Genomic DNA, 20626 nt, shown 5'->3' with positions numbered 1-20626 from the left:
AAAATGATGATGTGCATACGTTGCATATTGAACGTGACCTTCACATAACTAATGGCTGCCAGGTCTCCTAGAAAATCAGGTTTGTGCTCTCTTCACACTTTCCTCAACTAGTTTAACAGATTGATATTAATTTGTTATGTAAAGCCCATGTAACAAGCACCAACACAAATAACACAAAACAATGAGGCTCTTGTTCAAAAAAAGCTGCTTGTGTCAGCCTGGGACAATGAGTAAATCACTCACACCAAACACCATTGATAAAATCAGTACTGTTACATCATGGCACACAGGGGCTGATAATGCACTGCTGCCTCCATTAGTGAGTTCAAATATGTTATCTTGCAACTTCAGTGTTTGGAATCCTTTGTTTGGATTAACCCAGGTGACACAAACTTGCCAAACAAGGCAGCAGTAAACAGGCAGCTTCTGTGTGCCCACAAGCTAAAATCAAATATTTGCTCTATAGAGTTTGGTGCAGGAAAGTGAGCGGTTTATAAACTTCAGTTTCTAGTCAGAAAAAAGGCTAAAACAGTTTGATAAAGCAGTAAACACATTCTTAATATGAGCAGGAGTTGATTTTATTATGTGAGCCCTCAGTTAAAAGTTGTTTTTACCTTCTGTCCCCGCTGGCAGCCATATTATCAGTGAGAATGAGTATGGCTCCCAGGTGGGTCCATGGAAACGGCGATGCCCTCTGCAAAGTCGGCATTGATAATGTCAGTCCCTCGTACAACCGTACCACACACAAAAAACTGACCGATCTCATATGCAGATGTTTAGGAATGTAAACGAATTGTCTTAAGTAATGAGTTGACATTAAAGGACAAAGAAGTCACATATACAGTAGCTTAAGTAAGAGACATGTGGTCTCATGCAGTGGCTGCAGGGAGTGCAGGCTTCTCTGTAATCAAAATTTAAGTAAAATTGGGGGCCACACTTAAAGCCCTAAATGTCTTAAACACCATCCTTTATATCAAGCAGCATAAAGCAGCCTGTGCTGGTGCATCAGTGCATGGAGTGGTGGTTGGGAGGGATTACTTGGATTTAATAGGTCAGTTTCCCATGAGGATTCTAGTTTAATTAAAGACAGTACTCATTAACTCATCAGCGTTCCACCTACACTATAGTGGCCTTTTCATCATCTCCCCCACCATATTGTACTGCAGGGGATTGGGGGCCAAGTTAATTAATAACCAGTGACTTATAGCATATGATGTATTCTCTACCAAAACCAAGCAGTATTCCCTATTTGGGAAAGAACTTATTTTCATGATGTTTGTTTATTATTGTGGCTCCAGTCTGTTTAGAAAAATAGAGCAAAGCAAACACAACCAGGCAGTCATTATCTAAATATTGATTTAAGCCCAAGGTTGATCACTGGCATTAGATCTTTACTGTGGGAGAAATATTAAACAGAGGCGAGAAGTCAGACCTGATACCTTCTCACACATATACTTTATAAATAGTAAATAATATTAAATATAATTATACACCATATTAACATTTGAGCAGGAAATATTTTAAGGAGAACATTAATATATTTATTTTCCCATTGAAGCAATGATGTTGAAATGGAAATAGTGGATTTAATTTCTTTCCAGTGTCTGCATAAGCTGCTTACTGTCTGGATCTGCATAATCAGTGAAACCAAAGTAAAGGACATTAAAACCATATATATATATTTTTTTTTATATACATATATATATATATATATATATATATATATAAAAAAAAAACAGCACTGCGCTAATTTACAATTAACACACTGTATACTGTCAAGTATCCTATATTTGACCTACATTTTGTTTGCGTTCTTTTCTCATGTATCCTGTTTTCCTATTTGTTCACAAGTCATTTGGACACTGCAATAATGAACATTACTGCAAATCACACGTTTTCCCTACCATTGTGCAGCCCTAATTGAAATGATTTGTCCATAACTTATTTTCAGAATAGCGTGTCCCTCCAAAACTGCAGAAAGACCTGCAGCCAGTCTCTTCCATGTTCTGTACGAGGTGAAATCATTTACAGTATACGCATTACTCGGCCTCCAATCTTAAGCCTCTCGATGCAGAATAAGACGCTGCCTTAAGATTTATAACCGGAGACTGCACAGTATAAAAAGGTTAGGTGGCAGTTGCTGTCAGTCAGCTGACGTCTTCTAAACTACAGATTATTATTCGTTCTGGACGAGCAGAAGATTACAAGATTATCTGACTTTTACAAACCAATATGTCAACACTGACACTGGAAAACATGCATTCAAATATTATGTACCACAAGAAAATGGACAATGTAAGACATGTTAGACTGATTCGAATTGTCACATGTATGTGTGGATGTTTTCGTCTTAGATTTTGGAGGTCGTCATATCGTGATAAGGTATTTATGATGACTTTTTCTGGTTTGAAAGGCTGTTGCATTGACAACATGTTGAATACATCTGTGAAATACACAAGTATTATTACTACTGTTGCCTCGCAGCATGAAGGTTGCTGGTTCGCGTCCCAGTCCTGGTCGATCTGTGTGGAGTTTGCATGTTCTCCCTGTGTGCGTGTACGGGTGTTCTCTGGGTTCTCTGGTTTCCTCCCACGTGTCCAAAAACATGCCCATGGTGAGAGTTTCGGCCCTATGTCAGCTGGTAGAAAAAAAAGCAGTCGAAAATGGATGAATGGATGCTAAATATTATGTATATTGATTAAAAAAACACATGAAATCGGCAAAATTTCATTTTTAAAAAGTCAGTTATTGATCATATGTATAGGCAATTTCATTCATTCAAATATAAATATCACCCTTATTGCTCACACGGCATGAATCTGTGCTGCAGGTGCACCCTTGGAAAAGTTCTGTGAGAATAACATACAACTCCTTATATGGACATCCTGGGGGGGTGTTTATAGGTCACATTTTCAGGCTTTAAAAAAATTTGCTTTTTTTCGTCTTCTTACCTGTTGTTGAGACAAAGTTATGATATTTTTTAATCTCATTTTTAATAGCGATATAAAGTAGCAATAACTGTGCAGAAGCCACAAAAATAGACCATTTTTCTTTTACGTTTTGTTGATTTGAAAACGAGCCAAGTGGACTTTGAACTGTGACGTAGTTCCAAATTTCACTAATTCGATCCGATTTTAAACGTTTTGGGTACTTTTTGCTCAGGTGGTGAAAATGAAGAAAAAAGATTGCCTAGGCTGTGCTGAAAAAAAAGATATAAGGCACCCTATATTGCACATTTTTATAGCCTCTGTATATACTGTATATCCTTTTTAATATAGTAATGGAAAAAAGCACCCGAAATGCTGTGTTGTAACGGTTGAAAGCCAAAGAAATAAAATGAAGTGCAAGAACTGTATTTTAAGCATATAAAACTGATCATAAACAGTAGATCTTTTTATTTTAGAGTGTATTTACAGAGTATTGTCATTCTCCTTTGATGATTCTCAAATGGCCCTGCCCTGTTCGAAATGAAGGATGATGAAATTAAGTTCACCTTGAATACAAAGGGACAATTTAATGTCAAATTAATGTGTAGATATAAATGGTGGCAAAGCCGAACATCATTTTCACGCGACCATTCGCTGAGGCTATGGCTGCGTCCGGGCTTCGCTTATAGAACAATACATCAGTGTTTTTTGTTTTTTGTAGTGTTCCCTGTGTGCTTTCTTCCTTTTAAAATCTATCTTCCTCTCTGCATGTTCTTCCCTACAGGGCAGTAGTTGGACACAGAGAGCCGCTGCCTGATGATAGTAAAGACAATATCACTATTTTCACCCGAATCCTAGACAGGCTGCTGGATGGATATGACAACAGGCTACGTCCAGGGCTGGGAGGTAAGCAACAGTTTGTGTTCCATAAATCAGAGACTCCAACAGAGGAAAATAGTAACACACTACAGGCACTGTTAGACTCTGTACACACACATACATCCTCTTGTATCATGTTTTGATTTAACTACATTAACTAAATTAACTTTATAATGGTGCCAATCTAAAATCAGTATACCATAACAGGACCAAGCAGCATCTCGTGTTGTTCTTTTATTAGATTTTTTATTTGACTGGAACTAGTGATTATTTTTTCATTTATAATTACATAGCTGATTATTTTCCTTAAATCAATCTGTTGTTTCATCCATAGAATGCAGAAAATGGAGTCAAATGTCATCCGGTGTTTAGTAAACTCAAATTATTATGTGATCATCAAAATAGTTGATGAACTTAAATAATTGGTTAATTACTGCAGCACCAACTTTTAGTCACGCACTGATCCGCAGACATTTCACCAAGTCATTTTTCATGGACGGAGTAAATCCACCACAAATGAACACCCATCCATGAATCAATTTAGAATTCTCAGGAGTGAAACATGGTCCTTAAACTCAATTAAAATGCATCACATATGTAGGTTTTTCTTCCATTTCAAAGAACAGAAGTGAGTTTACCTCATGGCTTACTTCACATTCATTTAACTTTAAATCCACAGCTTTCTGATTATATTTCTCAGCATTACAGGGACTTGGAAAAAAACCTAATGAAAAAATAATGATTTAAGTCCACAAATGTTATAAATGATGCAAGAGAGGGTGGTGATGCATCTTGTTTTGAGTTTCAGCTGCACATTACATGGTGGGGGAAAAAAAATCATGTTTTGCTTACTTTGATAGATATAGCAATTGCGATATGATTCATAATTTGTGTGGCTGATTAGTTCTGCAACTAAATTGACATTTATTGTGGAAGAAAATACACCAAAAACATGATGATTGGTTGTCAACAAACCAAACCTGTTGTCTCATCTGAACAGTAAGCGTTTCAGATCTGTCACTTCCTGCAGCACTGCAGAATTGTCTTGTGACACTGTTTTGACACATGTTTTATGAAATAACTGGATGTCAGTTTTGAACGTATTACATAACGATAAACTATGGAAGCCTAAAACATCTTTTGTACATTACTGTAGTGCACTGTGATTGTTCCTTTGGTAGTTTTGTACCTCTTGTCATTGATCACGCCCTCATTTTCTCATTGTAGCCGTATCTAATTCCAGCGGATATTAAGAAGTCTGATGACTCATACAGAAAACACAATAAAATCAACCTCACTCTGAAGTCGGGTCATTTTCTGCAGCACTGGAACGGATAGCTGCCTACCCCTGGGTGGACGTTGTTGTTCAGCCATGCCCAAGTGGCAAATAAGCACATGTGTCAGTGCAAAACCTTCTAATTGATGCCATTCCATCGAAAATATTCATCCCCATGGACAACAAACCAGCAGGCAGGCCCCTGTCTTCAGACAGCCAGCTGGAATGGTCATTTCTGCTCTGGTGCTTGCTGCAAAAGCCAGGAGCATGGCTACCAGAACACAGAGCCACCAGGCTGGATGAGCTGCAGGATTCTCAGGCAGCAGCCTGTGAGAAGAATAAGACTAAAGGTGTTCATGACATGTTATGTATTTGTTCACCTGTTGAAGGGTTAGCGATGGTGAGGTTGGCACCTGTCTTGTCTCAGAGTCATGATGTGGTGATGATGAGGTCAGCTTTTTCGAGCAGCCACACCATAGGTCTTTTTTTAGTGTTGCACTTGGATCTTATTTTAAAATATATACATAAGGAAAGCCGGTTATAACTGTGCAGATTATATAGCTTGAGTTACGTGGGAGCTGAGCTCCCATGAGAGCAGCAACATCACACTGCTTTGTGGGGTCGCCAAATTTACAGATAATGCCGTTTTGAATCTAAAACTGTAGCGCCTATATTATAACTATAAACAAAATGTCTGTTACATTCAAACCGTTGTGTAATAGGTTCGTGCCACATTCAAGTTTCTGTTTCCGTGGATGAGGTGTGGATGCTGTGTTCGGGTGTCTCAGAGTTTAAGTGAAGAGTACCCTCAGGATGTTTGAACAGCTTGAGAAACTGTTTTGGAAAATGTCAAGGGGGAAAGTTTAAAGAAAATATGGACTCAATGCCTTGTCAGACTTTTAAGAGCTTATTACTCGTTTATTTTCATAGAAAGAAAAAGGTACGCCCTTGCTCTTTATTACTCCTGGTCTTAAAACACTGTGTTACTATGGAAATGAGCATTTGGACCATCACGGACAGTTCTATACATCAAAACTCTTTCTTTTTTACGTTTACTTCTCATCCTGCCTGGTGACATTCCCGCACTGGACAGGTAGTGTTTTATGACCAGCATCTCCATTTAAAGCAATGTAATTGTTTACAGATAATACACTGCATGTGAGTGGCCTCTATATCTGCTGGGGACCATCATGGCCAGTGAGCTCAAAGTCAAGGGATCCTGTGTGTCTGAAGTCTTCTTCTGGATGGCCACCTCCCACATTCCGAGCCTGAACCAATCATGTGGTCTCAGGTCTCAGATGGGATCGAAAGCTGTAAAGGACCATTTAGTTTTATTTTCCAGAACCATCTATTCGCTCTGCCCTACGCTCTGCTGCCTGTGTTGTGACCAGGAATGGGGCAACTCATTCCGCTCCCCGCACCTAAGCCTGCCATGCAAACTGCTGACTATGGCGTTGTGATAATCACGTATTTGCGAGCACTATTTGTGCCGCGGGAATGATTAATGTGGAAGTGGATCTTCCGTCTCAGGGGGGCCCTTTGCCAGAGGATTGGAGACTTCACCTGTGGGTGGTCGCCGAGATCTGGGACAGAGTTAGTCGACGATCTGTTCACTTTCGGAGAAAAGCCTCATCACTCTCTAGTTGTTGCGCCACTGGGAGCAGCTATTTGTCTCACCAACAGCACAAAAGCCTATTTTACACATTTGCCCCAGAGGAGCTGATTCAGGCCACACGGAGGAGGGCAAAATATAACTCGTCACCACTCTCATATCATGCTCTTCTCTAAAGCTATATTAAAACCCTATCATTCATTTCACCTCTACTTATTTATATAATTTAAAAAATCTTATTATTACTTTCTTGTTTGATCTTTATTAAGGGTATCGAGAATCATATCTGTCCATCACAGCACCACAAACATCACTGATGAGCTTCTAAAGTCCAACGATACATGTAATTATAATTAAAAGGAATATATAGAACATAAATGATTATAACTCATGTATAAAGTTGTGTAACAACAACACAGTGTGCCTATTAGTCGAGTCAAAAATAGACACACTGACTTGTGCTGCTGCAGTTTATTACCCCTCAGGGACAGTTAAATGTTTCTGGGGCAGTACAACCAAAATTATTTTTTGGGGTCAAAAGGGATGTCTCCTCTCCAAAGATACACACACACACACACATACACACAAACACACACAAGCGTGGCCTAAAGCTGATTCTATGCTGTAGTGGACAGAAATAGGATTAGGTGCACAAATTGTGCTTGTACTCGACAAAAGGCTTTCTAAAGCAAATCCAGGAATAATTTACCCCTGAACTGAGGTTGAAAACAACTCTCTGGGAGTCATCCACATTGGTCGTAGTCCAACACATGTGTTTCTTTATAGTGTGACACTACCAGTTACATGTGTGTTAACATGGACACAGATAACTTCTAAGAGATGATTTTCCTCTGAAAATGCTGTTTTCAAATAAAACCTTGTATTATGGATGAAGCCTATGGCACCTGTACCGGCAATCTGTGGATGACACAACATAAGAATCCAGGTGCTAATCCTTCCACAAGTAACAAATTACCTAAACCTTCAGTTTGAAAGAAAATCCTCTCACCCTCGATTACAGCTGAATTTCCGTGTGAAGCAGCTTAGTGAAATGCCATTGGGCAAACTTCACCAACACGTACACAAACAATCAGCTTAACGAAGACAGACGTGAAGTCAGCGCAAAGCGTTTTGTAAACAGACTCCACTGTGATGTCTCCATTTTGTTTTTTTCCCTCAGAGAGCGTGACAGAGGTGAAGACGAACATCTATGTGACGAGTTTTGGGCCAGTGTCAGATACAGACATGGTGAGTATTTTATTAAATTTTTTTCTCTCTCCACGTACCTTATGAATATGTCTTTTGCTTGCTATTAGACAGCATTTATGATCGCAATAAAAATGTTCTGCTTTGAAAATGACTCACTCCCAAGTCCTAAAGAGAAAATCAGTGATTTTAAATCATGGCAAACAGAGGTTGTTCACCCACTGCTGACTCAAAAAGTGTTATTTTGTGACCTTAGTGTTTGAAATCCTTGGTTCAGATTTACCTCAGTGACACAAATTTACCAAAGAGGCAGCAGTGAACCAGCTGCTGCTGTGTTTCCATCCATCCATTTTCTACCACTTTGTCCTCCTCATGAGGGTCGCGGGGGGTGCTGTGCCAATCTCAGCTGACAGGGCGATAGGCAGGGTCACACCCTGGACAGATCGAAAGTCATCGCGGGGCCACATATAAAGACAAACAAGTCATTCACTCTCACACCTATGGTCAATTTAGAGTGTCCAATTCGCCTAATCCCCATATTGCATGCATGTCTTTGGACTCTGGGAGGAACCCGAAGAAAACCCATGCACACACGGGGAGAACATGCAAACTCAATGCAGAAAGGCCCTTGTTCCGACCGGGTCGTGAACCTGGTTCTTCTTGCTGCAAAGGCAAGAGTACTAACCACTACACCAACCACGTGGCTCATCCTGTGTTTCCAACACAAACTTTCTCGTCAGAAAACTGTCTCATGGTTAGATAAACAGCTAACATCATTTTAAGACATAGATTTAAGATGGCATATTTTTTAATATATAATTTTTTACATATGTTTTATAAAAAAAGGTCACATGTCCTGACTTGCAGCCAGCTTTTCAGCGAGAGGGGGCACCCATATCTCATGTGGTGCACACACATCTTCCAAATCCTGATCCGGCACTGTAATAAACCTTGTAATTGCGCACCTATGAGTCACCAATCGCCACTGTCATTTTAAAACTTTGTTCAGATTCAAGTTTCCGCACAGTTTCCGCAACAGATACATGTTTTATTTGAGCATCCCATCAGTGTTTATTAGGGCAAAATAAATGAAGTCAGAGCATGGCAACATTGAATTCAGTATAATTTTAAAGTCAATATCAGTAACAGACAGTTGTTTGAAGACGATTATAAAAGCAAACCAATATATCTGAGATGCATGAGATAATTGTTTTCAAAGTGACGCTGTAATAACCCAACAACTCACCAAAGCAGAAGTCCCTGCTTTCCACTTTCCTCCTCATAGTTATTTTTCCACTATCCCAATCTGAGGGACACTTATTTCAAAGCAATGTTCCGAGTGTATGCTGCTCCGTGGATAAGATGTTCTACCTGTACAGATAATGTTCCTCCTGCACACTTGTGTTGTGCACAATACTGCCAGTGCTGCTTCTCAGATTATTTTTTTCTTTTTTATCCACTGTTATCTGGCTACCAGCAGCATGTTTTCTCAATTGTAATGCTCGTAACATTCTGCTTGACCGGCCTTTAACTCTAAACTAAATTCTAAGTATATATATATATATATATATATATATATATATATATATATATATATATATATATATATGTATGTATATATGTATATGTGTATGTATATATGTATATGTGTATGTGTATATATTTGTGCATATGTACAGTATATATGTGTATATATGTGTGTGTGTGTGTGTATATATATATGTGTATACATATATATAAATAAATAAAATAGGCAATGTTGTTCACATAATTATTAATATTTTTGGTGGAAAGTAAAGTAAAGTAAAATAGCTGATTAACTAAATGGTGAAATGGTCCTTTTGCTGCTGCAATAATGTAGGTGTCCTAAATGAGTGTTATTATTTTTTTTTACTACTTTTCTGGTAAAAATGCAATCACATGCCGTGAATGACTGCTTTTAAACATCTATTGCAGGAGATGGTTCGCGCTTCGTCTTGAGACCGTATGCAGTGTTTGACGTACTTGATCATGCAGCTCTAATTGACTGCCTTGAGCACCCGGTAGTTTCTGTGGCTCAGTTTGGAGCCGGCTGTCAACCCGTATGACAAAACAAGATTGTTGTTTTTTTAGAGAGCCGAGTTGAGTTTTTTATCGTCTCACCAGGGGGTTCTCTTTTCATTTTTAGCATCAGCTTCTTTGAAGCAGCTTCTTTTCAGACTGTCAAAACTCTACAAAAGCTCATCTTTACAAATCACTGTTTTAAACTCTTTCCCCCCTCAAAGCCATATATTGTGAAATTGAAATCTGTATATTTTGTAGTTTGTGTTGTGGTTATTGAGACAAATCGCCCTCCTTCTATTGTAATACTGTCATTGTAATTTGTAACAAACAAAATCATGGACTTGGGTTTGAGATGTTGCCACATATAACATTCATTATCAGAATCAAATTGGCCAATCATTCCATTCTCACTTAATCTATTAATTTCTTCCATCCGTAAATATTAGAAGATGGAGAAAGGGCTGTCACTTCATCCGAAAAGGTTGAACAAATATTAAGTGATGTATTATTCATTCAAATAATCTCCTCATGGCCACACTGCATTCAGTCTGATGCACATTTCGGCTGCATATTTTGAACTTTAAGGTTTTTTTTTTTTAAAGGTTAGGATTTTAACTGTACCACCCAAGTTTTAACAAATATCTGAATTTCGATGATTTCTTGTCCACAAACCAAAGCTTTTGACTTTACTGTCACAGAGGAACAAAGAAAACGGAACATATTCACATTTAAGATGCTGACAACTTGAAAACGTACTCAAGCTGATTAGTCGATCATCAAAATGGATGGCCAAATTATTTGGAGTGTTTTATAATTGATCTGGAATGCTACGGTCAAGTGACCAAAGTGTGCTGGATTTGCTCTGTGAGGGAGGAGAGTGTTTGCTCTCTTTCTTTATCACAATAGACAGTGCTTTATCTCTCGCAGGCAGATATCACCTTTGGGGTCTCGCAGGGCTCAATTCTCGCCCCAATCTTTTATTCTCTTCACATTCTCCACTTGGCAACATCATGAATCAGTGGCAAACGGCACAGACGACAGACTGCGGCAAAAGTGACAGCTGGGCAGGCCAAAGAAGCACACTCGTGTTGGTGTTTTGATCGAAGCCACAGTTAGCGGGGCCACAACAAGTGCTGTGTCTATGTCCTGTCAGATGCGACGGAGTGGTTTGCACAGCTACTCTTCCTCGGACACTGCAGTGACCTGCATTCATTTAAACAGCCAAAACAAAGCCCTATCCCGAACCTTAACCATAACCAGTTATTGCCTAAACCACACATTAACCAAAATTACCATAATTCAAAGCCTCATATATACTGTAAAATACCAAGGTCTTGTTTTTTTCCCAGATGTGCAAACTGAGCATCAACATTCTTATTATTATTTCATTGTATTTTATATTTGATGTTAGATCAGTCTGACCTCAGGCTATAATACAGTATATTGCCTTGCGCTACTGTATATTCATACATACACTGCAGATAGGCTCCTTGCCATTTCCTCTCTCTAAATATATGCAGTGTAGTCGGACTGAACAATTACTGGCTTTCAAATCAAAATAGCAATTTGAAATGAATGCTAGTAAATCTTCCTACATGCTTTGCTTTTAGAATGTTGTCGTTTTTAAAAAATGGCATCGCTCCGTCTTGTTTTTAATTCTTAATACAGTAAATATTGAAGCTTTACTTTGAAAGATGATATTGTGAATCAGTTCATACTTGCAATGTCTGTTGCAATTATTGCGAGTGGATATTTTATCCACATCATTCAACCCTAAATTGTGTACTTGTGTTTATATTTTTATAATATTAGTAATATTTTTATAGGTGTAATATATTTTCATAGGTTAACTCGTGTCAGGGTCCTGTAGTATCCCACTTCACCATCTGGTGGCGGTATAAGTCTGGACGCGGAGCATACGAGGCATTCTTACCATAGAAGAAGTACAAGGACAAACGCTCGACATGAGCCCAGCGCTTCATTGTACAACCATGGCAACACAGTACGAAATATTTTGATTATACTCTTATGAAATCATACTTAATAAGTAGCATATACAAAATCGGTCACACTTACACCTAACAACGTAAACGTGTACAATGTATTTGCATAATTCAGATTAACATTTACAGAGATGCACTGCTCATTTCCTGTACACTGCAATGAGTCTCTTATTTAAAGAGCTTTTGTTTGGGGCGGCAGGTCGTCACTACTCGCTCTGGGGCTCTTTAAGCAGAGGAGGGAATGAGAGGACAACAATGATGATGCAGTCTAATGACCAAATGCTGATAGGAAGCTGCAACAAATAACTAGAGCTTGACTCTGGGCTTCAGTAATGAGTAGTCTGCCTGCTGAAACTGGTGCCCATTTTCAAAAGAGAGGGCAAGATCTGAGAGTAATTAGTTGTTTTTTATTGTTTGAGTTTAGAGAATAGGACTGTTCCATTCAGCGAGCAGAGAGGAGGACTAGGTTTATAGGCTGGGTAATTGTGTGACCGGGGCAAATGACTTTGGTAAAGACTATATATGAGCTTTGAATATAGTCTGGAGTTCCGTGTACTCGGAGCAAGGAAGACAAATCTACAGTAGGTCAGTGTTGTGCAATTGTGTTTTCTGGTTCATGACTTTCCAGGCTAGCTAGTTTAGGAAGAATGTGATGAGATGACTGAGTGTCGTGTAGGACAACCTCAAAGTATTGAGCACTGCAGTAAAAGGATCAGGGAAGCAAAAACATGAAAGTTTTTTTTCTAGGTCAGTTAAAAGGAGAGGAAGTCACAAATCCTGGAGGTATTTCAGAGGGGGAAAGAAGCTCTTTAAGAAATGTCCTCGAAGTATTCACCAAAGAAAACTTCTTTTTTTTGGAGTTAGTTCATCAGAGTTTAGCAGACTAATTTGGAGCAGCTGTTACATTTAAGTAAAAAGAGGAGCATTAGTTGCATCCTGGTAAGATTAAAAAAAAAAAAAAACCCTGTGTACTCCTTGTTATTTTGTCAAAGCTAGTTGTTTCCCCCTGGATTCCTTTAATAAGTTATGTAAAGAACCTCATTAACTCTTTAATAAGATTTAAATTGATAGTGCTTCATCTCAAACTAATATACCACTCTATGGATACAGCTGCTTTGAATGCAAAGCAGGAAACTGAGCTTCAGATCACCCCTGCTGGTTTTAGTATCTCGCTCACACACGGGAAGACATAAACACTTAACATCATGTGAAAATGAACGTGAGGATTATAAATGTTAATTTTTGGCATTAGTTACCTTGGAGCTGTGAGAAGACACGGGAAAATGTATTTAAGGCTTGTGTTTTGAATTAAACGTTTACAAAGAGGAGCTGCCTTCATCTTGGAGATCATGATAATTTAGTGTTTGAGGGGACATGAGGTCCAAAGAGTCTCAGAACTTAATAAATATTGGTTGGGATATGTGAGGTTTATACCTGATGCTCAATTCACTTTGTGTAATTGAGTTGTAATGAGTTACCAACAATTCAATGCTATAAAGAGCAGAGGTTAATGGATACTTAATGATGGTGGATCAGTGGTAGAGTGAGTCGTCATTCAACTGGAAGGTCGTGGGTTTGATTGTCGCCTCTGCTGGTCTACATGCCGATGTGTCCTTGGGCAAGACACTTAACCCCATGTTGCGCCTGACGGCTGTGCCAGCAGTGTGTGAATGGGTATGATAGATGTATAATAGAGAATGTGCTGCATATAGATGCGCTGTTTAAATGTGTGAGTGAATGGGCGAAAACTGTAGTGATTTTTTTTTATATTGTAAAGCAGCTTTGAGTGGCCATCTCATGCTCATTATATTTGGTTGTGTCCATGTGTTAGTATTTACCACACCAGACATGTGCAGTTTATTCACACATTAATTATATTTTTTGAAACTGTATCCAGTCAATGCAACGAAGGACGGCACAATACCATTGTTTTTTTATTAAAAAAATAATGATATTGTAGCCTTGAGTATCTACTGATAATGTTATCAGTAGATACTCAAGGCTATAATATGCAGTCTTTTTCCAAAATTGCACTCATCTGTATTACTTTTTTCTTGTTGTATCTTAACCCTTAGAACACAGAGCATTTAGACTGCGTTTTTTCCATTATTATGTTTAAACGTACAGTATATACAGAGGCAATACGGACGTGCAATATAGAGTGTCTTATATCCTTTTTTCAGCACAACATAGACAATCTGATAAAAAAAAAAACATATTCACCAATGACAGAATATAAACACATTAGAGCAAAATCTTTAAAATCGGATTGAATTTGTGAAATTTGGAAATACGCCACAGTTCAAAGTTTGCTTGGCTCGTTTTTATGAGCAAAAATAAATGGGAAAAAAACTGTCTATTTTGTGACTTCTGCACAATTATTGCTACTAAAAATTTAGTACAATAACAGATGGGGAAAAAAAACACATTTTGCCTGAATATGTGACCACTAAGGGTTAAAATGTGTCCACAAAGTTTACATGACCACTGGATCCCTCTCTTACATCCTGGTCACATTTCATGCGTGGTGTATGTCTCTCTCCATATTTTGTGTGTCATGAACCATTTACATTGTGTTTACTGTTTTAGACATCACGTCAGGATTCTACATATTTCTTTTGCCTAGACAAAACCAGGACGTGGTATGGTTGAAGTATATAGTACGACATGATTCAGAGATGCTGCAGACCAGCCGCCCCTACAAACTGCTTTTAACACCCACACATGAACAAACAGTAGTGAGAGTGGATGAGAGCTACCTAAGAACAGTCAAGTACTCAAAACAATCCTACTGCACAGCATATCTACAAGAGTTACAAAGACATTACCGCATTTTACACTGTTTGGAAAAGGTACAAGCACTAAACCACTTTTTTGCAGGTGTAAACCAAAGTATATGGCTATCATGTAATGCTATTTGTTGATCCAGGTGCACATCTTCACAGTTTAGTGCCAAGTATTGAGTATTTAGCTCTAGTGCATGTCTGGTCAAACACCAGCGACTGCATTCTGATTTTGCCACTGACTATTTTAGTCCATGCATTGCAACAAGCTTTTCCATACAAATACAAATACAGTATGTTCTTAAATAATCTGTTATGTTTATCGCCCCATGTTGTCAAAACAACAAATGACTTTATTTATTTGTATTTGTATTTTTTAGAGAGCAGTGTTGTGACAAAAATGAGCCAAAAACACCAAGGTTAATAATATTTATTTTATTTTTTTTAAAGGAAGCATTAACAGACATTTTGTCCTGTGACATCTTGTGAAAAGAAACATGATGAACCTGTTGCTGCCATTTCCACACAAAAAATATAGTCCTTATTAAAGTATGCCTGACCTGCTTTCAAGTTGTTCCCGACCTGCACATGAATCATATTCTGACAGTGGAGAACATGACGCCCTGTACGACCGGAGAAAACAAATAAGCCCTATTTTAGGAGTGTAGCTTTTTTTATCGAAATGTTGTTGGTAATTTAAAGTTCTGTGTGTCTGTGTGTATATATAAAAAAAGGGGGTTTGCATGTCATTGAACAAGGACATTGACTGACTGACTGACTGTAGAATCCAGGAGTTCATCTTCAAATATTAGTAACACAATATTTACTCCATCTGTTCTCTTCAGAAGATCTTGAACTGCTCAGACACTCAAGAGTTTGAGTTCCCTGAATTTTAAGTGAACGGCTGTTTGCTGAAAATGTCACACATTACACAAATGTTTACCCCCCCCAGAGATTGTGCAAATCTTTCAGATCAGCAAGCTTCAGCGCAGCACCTGTGACGGCCTAAATCGCTCCCCGTTTCCTGTGAACAGACCTGTCAAAACCAGGAGACGGGTAACTGTGAATGGATACTGCATGCATGTGAATGTGATAGGACTACATCATCTCTCTGAGCAACAAAACTACATGAGAGGAGGGAAGGGTGGACGAGATGAGATGCAAATTACTTACCAGAGATCAGCATCAAGAGCAACCCACATTCTGGGTCTTGCAGTGGTCAGACATAACTCTGGAGGATGTTAGCATTGTTATTGGCCTAGTATTGCAGTTTCACTCCAGTTATGCAGTTACGCTTCCCTCCTGTAGTTATAGTAGGACGATAAAGGCAGATGTGGCGTATTGGGGTCCAAGTGAAGGCTGAACAACTGGCCCTTGGGGTGAGTGAGAAGGAATCGTTTCTGGGACACTTGATGCTGCAGAGATGGGTAATTGGACCACTGGGTGGACGCAATATAAACTATGAGATGCCTGGGGAAAAGAGTGTGCTCTGTCTAGGAAGTTTTCAGTCTTAATAGTTTCTCCTTTAATGCCCCACATTTTAGCCACGCTAACAGAGTGACTTTAGGGAAAGCAATACCAGCCAGTCAGCACTTTGATCCAGAATTAAATACCATAAGTGTTGCAGTTATTGCCATAATTCAGACATTAATTGTTCCCAGAGGAGTCCTATTAACTTTAATAAGAGTAATTTTCCATCTAGTTCTACCAACAAATGTGTGCAAAATAAAAAAAAAAATAAGTTCACTTATCAAATGAGATATTGCTGCATCTTCAAGATCTCGCCCAGACAATGTATCCTACTGACCATAATGTTGTCCTCAAGCCGCATTTCCTAAATGCCAACTTGTGTGGAAGACCACCAAGTGTCTTCCGTATGACATAAAATATTGCCTTAAGAGTTATTTGTCACGTAAAAATAAAATAAATAAAAAAGAAAAGAACACAGCATTCCGAGTTGTGGGTTGTCGTTACTGTTACAATTTGTGACACTAGAGTTACCTCGTAGGCCGCTTAACAGTAAAAGCCGTAGCTGCTTAATATCCGTAGAGCCCTTACTGTTATCTTTTACGTTACATTTCACTGCAGGAACGTACGTGATAAGACTGATGTGATTCTGCTCTGCTGCATGGTGCAGACACAAACCATGGGAAAATGTTGAAAATATTGCAAGATGTTTGCACCAGTGGGAAGGTAATGTAAGTAGTGTGTGCCTGAACACTGTAACTGTCAGGGCTGCACATTAGGGCTCAACTCCTTTTGGTTTAAATTTAGAGTGTCCAATTAACCTCTGCATGTTTTTTTGATATGTGGGACATGGGACCGCCAACCTTCTTGCGGTGAGGCAACAGTGCTAGCCACCGTGTGGACCCAAGAGTGATTTCATTTCTGGTATTGTTTTAAGTCTCTGCTTCAGTTCAACATTGACTGTGTTTTAGTAATCACCACATATCAACTAATTCAGGGATAAATCCTTAATTACAATTAAAGATCTGGAAAAAATAGAATGAATATATTGCAGCGTTTGCAATTTCATTCAAACACTGTTTAGTTACAGTCACACTAATTGAGATATACATATATCTATTCTATTGTACTCTTCTTCTTCTTTTGGCTTCTCCCTCTTGTCCTATCCCGTCTGTTCTCTTCTGCTACACCATCCGTCCTCATGTCCTCCTCCACAATTTCCAAGAACTGTCTCTGTGGTCTTCCTCTTTTCCTCCTGCCCCGGCAGCTCCATCTTCTACATCCTTTGTCCAACATAATCACTATCCTTACTTTATTTTCAAACTGTTCAGCCTGAGCTGTCCGTGTTGCATATAATGGAAAATGGTCATTGTCATTCTCCTCATGGTTGGAAACCACCTGAGTTACACAAGTTTATTATACATTTTATGGTGAGCATGAGACCAGGGTCTATTCTATTGTACTCTATTCTATTCTATTTCCCCGAGAGCCATCATTTAATAATGTATTTCAGGTTTTAAAAATGAATTAAGATTTTTAAGCCTTGAAGTTATTACATAAACCGTTCACAGCAACATGTTTTGCTTCTTTTTTTTTTTTGACTGCCGTCGGGTTTTTGCACTTGCGCTTGTATTTGTGGTGTTGTCTGAAGTGTGACACAGTTGAAGTGCTCGAACATGTTTATGGCTCAGTGCTGCAGAAGCCACAGAACAATGAGGATAACTGGAGTCGGTGTGGGATTCACAGCTCATTGCATGTCTCACACAGGTTGGAAAGGTGAACGCAACACGAGATGAGAAGCGAGAAAGAATAATTGACAACCGGAGAGCGAGAAGGAGTTTGTAATTAAGGCATTAATCAAGTCTTTGACTAATCATTACAAAGCCCAGAGTGTAAAGTTCAAAAGGGCCGGGTCAAATGAATGCGCTGCAAGCCTCCGAGCAGCAATACTCACCATGTTGGCTAACTAGATGTGATCAATGGTCGACTGTGCTGTCAAAAACTAGATTTCATAACGCACTTTATACCAGGTAATTGTGCGTTATGAAATCTAGTTTTCATCAGTCATGTGGGAAAACGCTGTTATTTGTATGAGGACAGAGACACTAAATCAAACCAGTGAAACCTGTCCTTCGGTGTAAAACAAACAAACAAACAAAATGTTCATGTCAAGAACAAGACAAGTTTTTGTCAAATGTGTTTTTTTGAACATAAAATGTAGGAAAAAACATGTTAATGATGTTTTCCTAATCCTTCCATGTAACAACATCCTCAAACTGAATAGATTATATTGTATTATGTTATGATATGTTTATTTATAGGTGGTATTTCATATTATTTTCATAAGTAATTATTCATCCTTTCAACTATTGCAGCACTGTTGGACAATGAATTACTTCTGTGCCTTCAGGGCATATTAATAATTGTTAGTTTTGTATTCTAACTGGAAAAAAATAAAGAGATCATTGTTTGTTAAGGTGATTTATGTCAAATATATACAACAATGATCTTTAGCTTTTAAAATGTTGAACTTCAATCCCAGTTCAAAAGACTGCATGAGCACAGTTCAAGTGGGTTGCCAGATTTGAGATATTGCAGACATTAGATGCTGCACTTGTACCCAGCATGTTCTTGCACAAACACATAAATAACTGTCCCACAGTCTGATTTATTTTTATAAACAGTGAAGCTGTTCATTTTGGTTTGTGTGATTGAAAGTGCAAGTGTGTCTGCTTGAGAGCAGCATCACATTATCACATTATGAGAGGATGACAACGGGGCGACAATAACAGACTGTAAAAACTTTGTTTGTTAAATATTCACTGACAAAGTGAAACGAGGGAGGGGGAGAGAGTGTTCGCTAACCTCGGTGGAAGTTACCACCTTCGCCTTCCTGTGTGAGAAAATAATCCCCACATGACTGAACATAAAGTCGGCTTTTTTCGAGCACAAAATAGAGAGAATTGAAAAACAGCATGGATTTGTGTTCGCATGGCCAGGAGGGGGGAACGGAGGGGGGAGAGTCAGCGGTGAGTTTTTACAGCAGTGAGGATAAAGTGGTCGACAATGGATGGATGAATGTTTACAGTGGTGTTGGCGAAATATGTACTCTGAAACTGTAGGGGAGTTCTGTACAGAAAAGGCAAGACCAGACCAAAACATAAACGCAATTTACAGCCTGCAAATTAAACTTTATTTTGTGAATATACTGGCCGTTGTTAGGGGTGCAGCTAATATTTTAATTTAACATGTTTCCTTAATGTTTTCACAAGAGTCTGTTATGGCTAAGCGCTCACATTGTGTAGGTATCAAATGCACTCGCATTTCCCAAATTCGGATTGATTTAATTGATGTTATGCCCCAAAACACACATAATCCAGACCGATAATGCAACTCCCTTTGTGCCATGTGCACTGAGATTACACCCCCGCGATCTGTGGATCGACATAAAAAGAGACGTCATGTTAAATATTGGTTTAATGATTATTATTTCTTTACAAACTTTTAGTTGCGGCCCTTTGGTTGCTTCCTTTATCCCAGTGTGGCCCTCTGGAAAAAATGTTGCCCACCCCTGCACTCCCTGTGTCGGCTGAGATTGGCACAGCAACCCCCGTGACCCTCATGTGGAGGATAAAGTGGTAGAAAATGGATGGATGTTTCCTTCATCTCTCATGACACATTATGACTATTTAACACAAGTGGCCTCAAACTCAAAATGACCTGGGGGCCAGTGAACTTCTAGTCTGGTCAGGAGGTGGCCAGTCAAGTGAAAAAAAAAGTCAGGAAAACAGTTTGGGAAACATTACATTTTTAGTGATTAGAATTTAAAATCATAATGGAAAAAATGAAATAATCTATCATGATGTTAAAATTAAAAATATTAAAAATGATATTGCACACCATTTCAAAGTAAAAGTGTTTGTTTCACAATTAAAAAGCAGACAGAAATAAAATATCATCAAAACATTAAATCAAAACAACATGTAGACCATTGTAATTAAAATATTAGATAAGCTAATGTATTATTTGTATTGTTATAAAAAAATTGTTCACTGTTGGTCAGTTTAAATTATAATTGTAAAATAAGTGTAGGGCCCCAGGACATCGACTGGGGTCGTTTGAGATTTGATTTAATAACTTAAATATTTAATAACTCAAATATCACCTATAAAACTTGCAGCTATAGATCAAGCGGATAATACAGTGAAATACAGCGAGGACTCTGTGGATGGTGTGTAAAAACACAAGGGATGATGACATGTCCAGATCTGTTGGGTGAAAAGAAATTAAAACTATAAAATGAGATGGAAGAAATGGTCAGAACTTAATTAGCTCATTAATTTAGGATTAAAGGCTGCATTAATATTGTATCAGATATTAGACACAACCTTCCTGTTATTATCATAGAACCAGACAATGTCATTTTTTAA

The 20626-nt window shown here is 38.4% G+C and overlaps 1 protein-coding gene across 2 annotated transcripts in view; it reads left to right on the top strand.

The window, feature by feature from the left end:
- gabra3 (gamma-aminobutyric acid type A receptor subunit alpha3) overlaps positions 1-20626 on the top strand; it is a 90071-nt gene that overhangs the window by 39351 nt on the left and 30094 nt on the right. For both annotated transcript variants that reach the window (XM_044042343.1, XM_044042342.1), the window contains exons 4-5: positions 3712-3833; positions 7875-7942. In XM_044042343.1, coding sequence (XP_043898278.1) covers positions 3712-3833; positions 7875-7942 — 190 coding nt within the window. The remainder of the gene's footprint in view (positions 1-3711; positions 3834-7874; positions 7943-20626) is intronic.

The sequence above is a fragment of the Solea senegalensis genome, linkage group LG13 (assembly GCF_019176455.1).
Source record: "Solea senegalensis isolate Sse05_10M linkage group LG13, IFAPA_SoseM_1, whole genome shotgun sequence".
Taxonomy (NCBI): domain Eukaryota; kingdom Metazoa; phylum Chordata; class Actinopteri; order Pleuronectiformes; family Soleidae; genus Solea; species Solea senegalensis.
This window is presented reverse-complemented; position numbering and strand designations above follow the sequence as displayed.